A 2,113-nucleotide genomic window follows, 5' to 3' on the forward strand; every position below is an offset into this window, starting at 1 on the left:
TATAATAATAATATTACATGTTATTGTTATATGACAGAGTACTTTTGGAATACCAATGTTGAACAATTAAAAAAATTTCATTTTTTTACAAATTACTACCTTATTAACCCTTTCGAGGACGGGAAAAATCAAAATTTGTAAAAAAATAAAAATCTTAGTCAATTGTAATGTAAATGTGACTTTTTTTCTTTAATTTTTTCAAAAAAAAGCTAGACACCCTGGAACGACGGCTCTAGTATATTTTTATAGTAAAATGTTATAAATTATAGTAAAAAAAGTGAATTTTTTGTTGAAGTTGAGATGAACATAGGTTCACTTTTTTGCTTGATCCTTTCAGAAACAAGTCACAGTTCAATGGAAAAGTCAGATCAAACATTTATTGAGATGTCCACAACCAATTACGATAATAAAATTAATTATAAAATATAACAAAGACCAAATTGCATCATAAAACATACTGGTCTGGAATATTCAAAATCAATTACATCATGAAATAACAAAGAAAAGAAAACAAATAAAAGACTTTGAGGTGTCTTGACATTTCAATATGCAATTGATCTCAAAAACAATTACAAGGGAAATTAAATAGATTTTTTGTAAACTTTGAAAAAATACAATAATTTAAAAAATTGGGTTTTGCTATTTTTTTATGATACAAAAAGATAAGACGAAAAGACACTTTTGTTTGTTCCGACTTTGAAAAAAAATCTTAAAGAAAATAAGTGTAAAATATACAAAAAATATCTAAAATACATTTTCAAAAGTATCAAAAATCACAAAATCGAGAAAAATTCTCGAAAATGACTTAAACAGTCAATATAGTCGCGTTTGTATAAACTTTGATCACCATGAGGTTTTGTGATCACCCGTTGAGTTTCAAGTCGTGCCACTGTCAAAGAAGCAAGATATGAATTCATTATTTGTTATTTTATTTTTTTAACATTTTCAAACAAAAACGAAGGGCAAAATAGATTTGATATTATCATTTTCATATAAATGTTATTGTATATGGTAATCAAATGCTTATTTTGCATTCACTGTTTATGCATTTTTAAATTATGCATTTTTGGGCAACAAACAAATAATTTAAATTAAAAATAAAGGGATAATAGAAATTATAAACAAAAAAAACAAATAGCAAAAAACTTAACAAATAATAAAAAAATATTTTGAACTATATTATATAATAAAAAATATTATTTATTAAAATGGAAATTTAATAAATTATAGTTTTGTAATAATAAATTTACAATTTAATAGATTTATCAACAAACACCATTATAACACCATTATCACCATAATACTCATGCATATACTTTACCAACGGTTGTTTATGATGTTGAGTAACAACATCACGATGTTGTTATAACACAAGTTTTTAAAAACTTATCCATAAGTAAAAAAGAAAAAAAATGGTATAATGACCCCTATTTTTATTTTATTTCACGATAATTTTTTTTGAAGTTCAATAAAAAAGCACGTATTGAATGAAATAAACAGTTCCTACTTTATAAAAAACCAAACAAAATAGAAAAATCATTTCATTTTCATTAAAGCACCAGAAAGACTGTTCAAAAAATCCACTCGTTTGCAAGGGTGGTAATTTGAGTACGTTTTATACGCGTTTAAGGCAGCTTTATCAATCATATCATATAAAGCCCTGATGTTCCACCTGTTTGTTCGACGTCTACACGTATAATACCTGGTCATCTGATCCACAGTGTCAACCCCACCCATTTTGTGGTTGTAATCAAGGATGGGTTGGGGTTTGTGTATTGTCATTTTTTCTTTGCCAATGAACACATCCTGCTCGACGACTTCAATTTCGTTCTTTTCGTGGCAGGTTGACAAGACCAATACCAGCTTCTTATTCTCGTTGAAGTAAGAGATGAGCTTACACTTTCCTTTCGAGAAAAAGATGGTGGTATCGGGAGTTCTCCCTTTGATTGCCTTGGCTTCATCAGGAAGTTCTTTCCTATTAATCCTCATGGTTCCAAAAGTTGGCACCCACATGAAGCAAGGTAGTGTGACAACCTTAACGTACAGAAGAAGTTGTCACATACAACGGTAAACTTGTTACCACGGCATAACATGGGTAGCACCATGTCCCTGA

General features: G+C 28.4%; 2 protein-coding genes across 2 annotated transcripts; both read right to left on the reverse strand.

The window, feature by feature from the left end:
• Positions 1–1,536: 1,536 nt before the first annotated feature.
• EIN_211080 (hypothetical protein) lies at positions 1,537–2,013 on the reverse strand (the record flags this gene model as incomplete). The annotated part of the gene is made up of 1 exon (XM_004259696.1): positions 1,537–2,013. One exon carries the CDS (start codon positions 2,011–2,013, stop codon positions 1,537–1,539), a length of 477 nt encoding a protein of 158 aa, XP_004259744.1.
• Positions 2,014–2,076: 63 nt separating this feature from the next.
• Positions 2,077–2,108, reverse strand: EIN_211090 (Hypothetical protein; the record flags this gene model as incomplete). The annotated part of the gene is made up of 1 exon (XM_004259697.1): positions 2,077–2,108. A coding segment is annotated over one exon (32 nt), but the record flags the coding sequence as incomplete, so codon positions are not given.
• Positions 2,109–2,113: the final 5 nt, after the last annotated feature.

Source organism: Entamoeba invadens (assembly GCF_000330505.1).
Source record: "Entamoeba invadens IP1 unplaced genomic scaffold scaff_1105074725669, whole genome shotgun sequence".
In the NCBI taxonomy this organism is placed as follows: Eukaryota; Evosea; order Mastigamoebida; family Endamoebidae; genus Entamoeba; species Entamoeba invadens.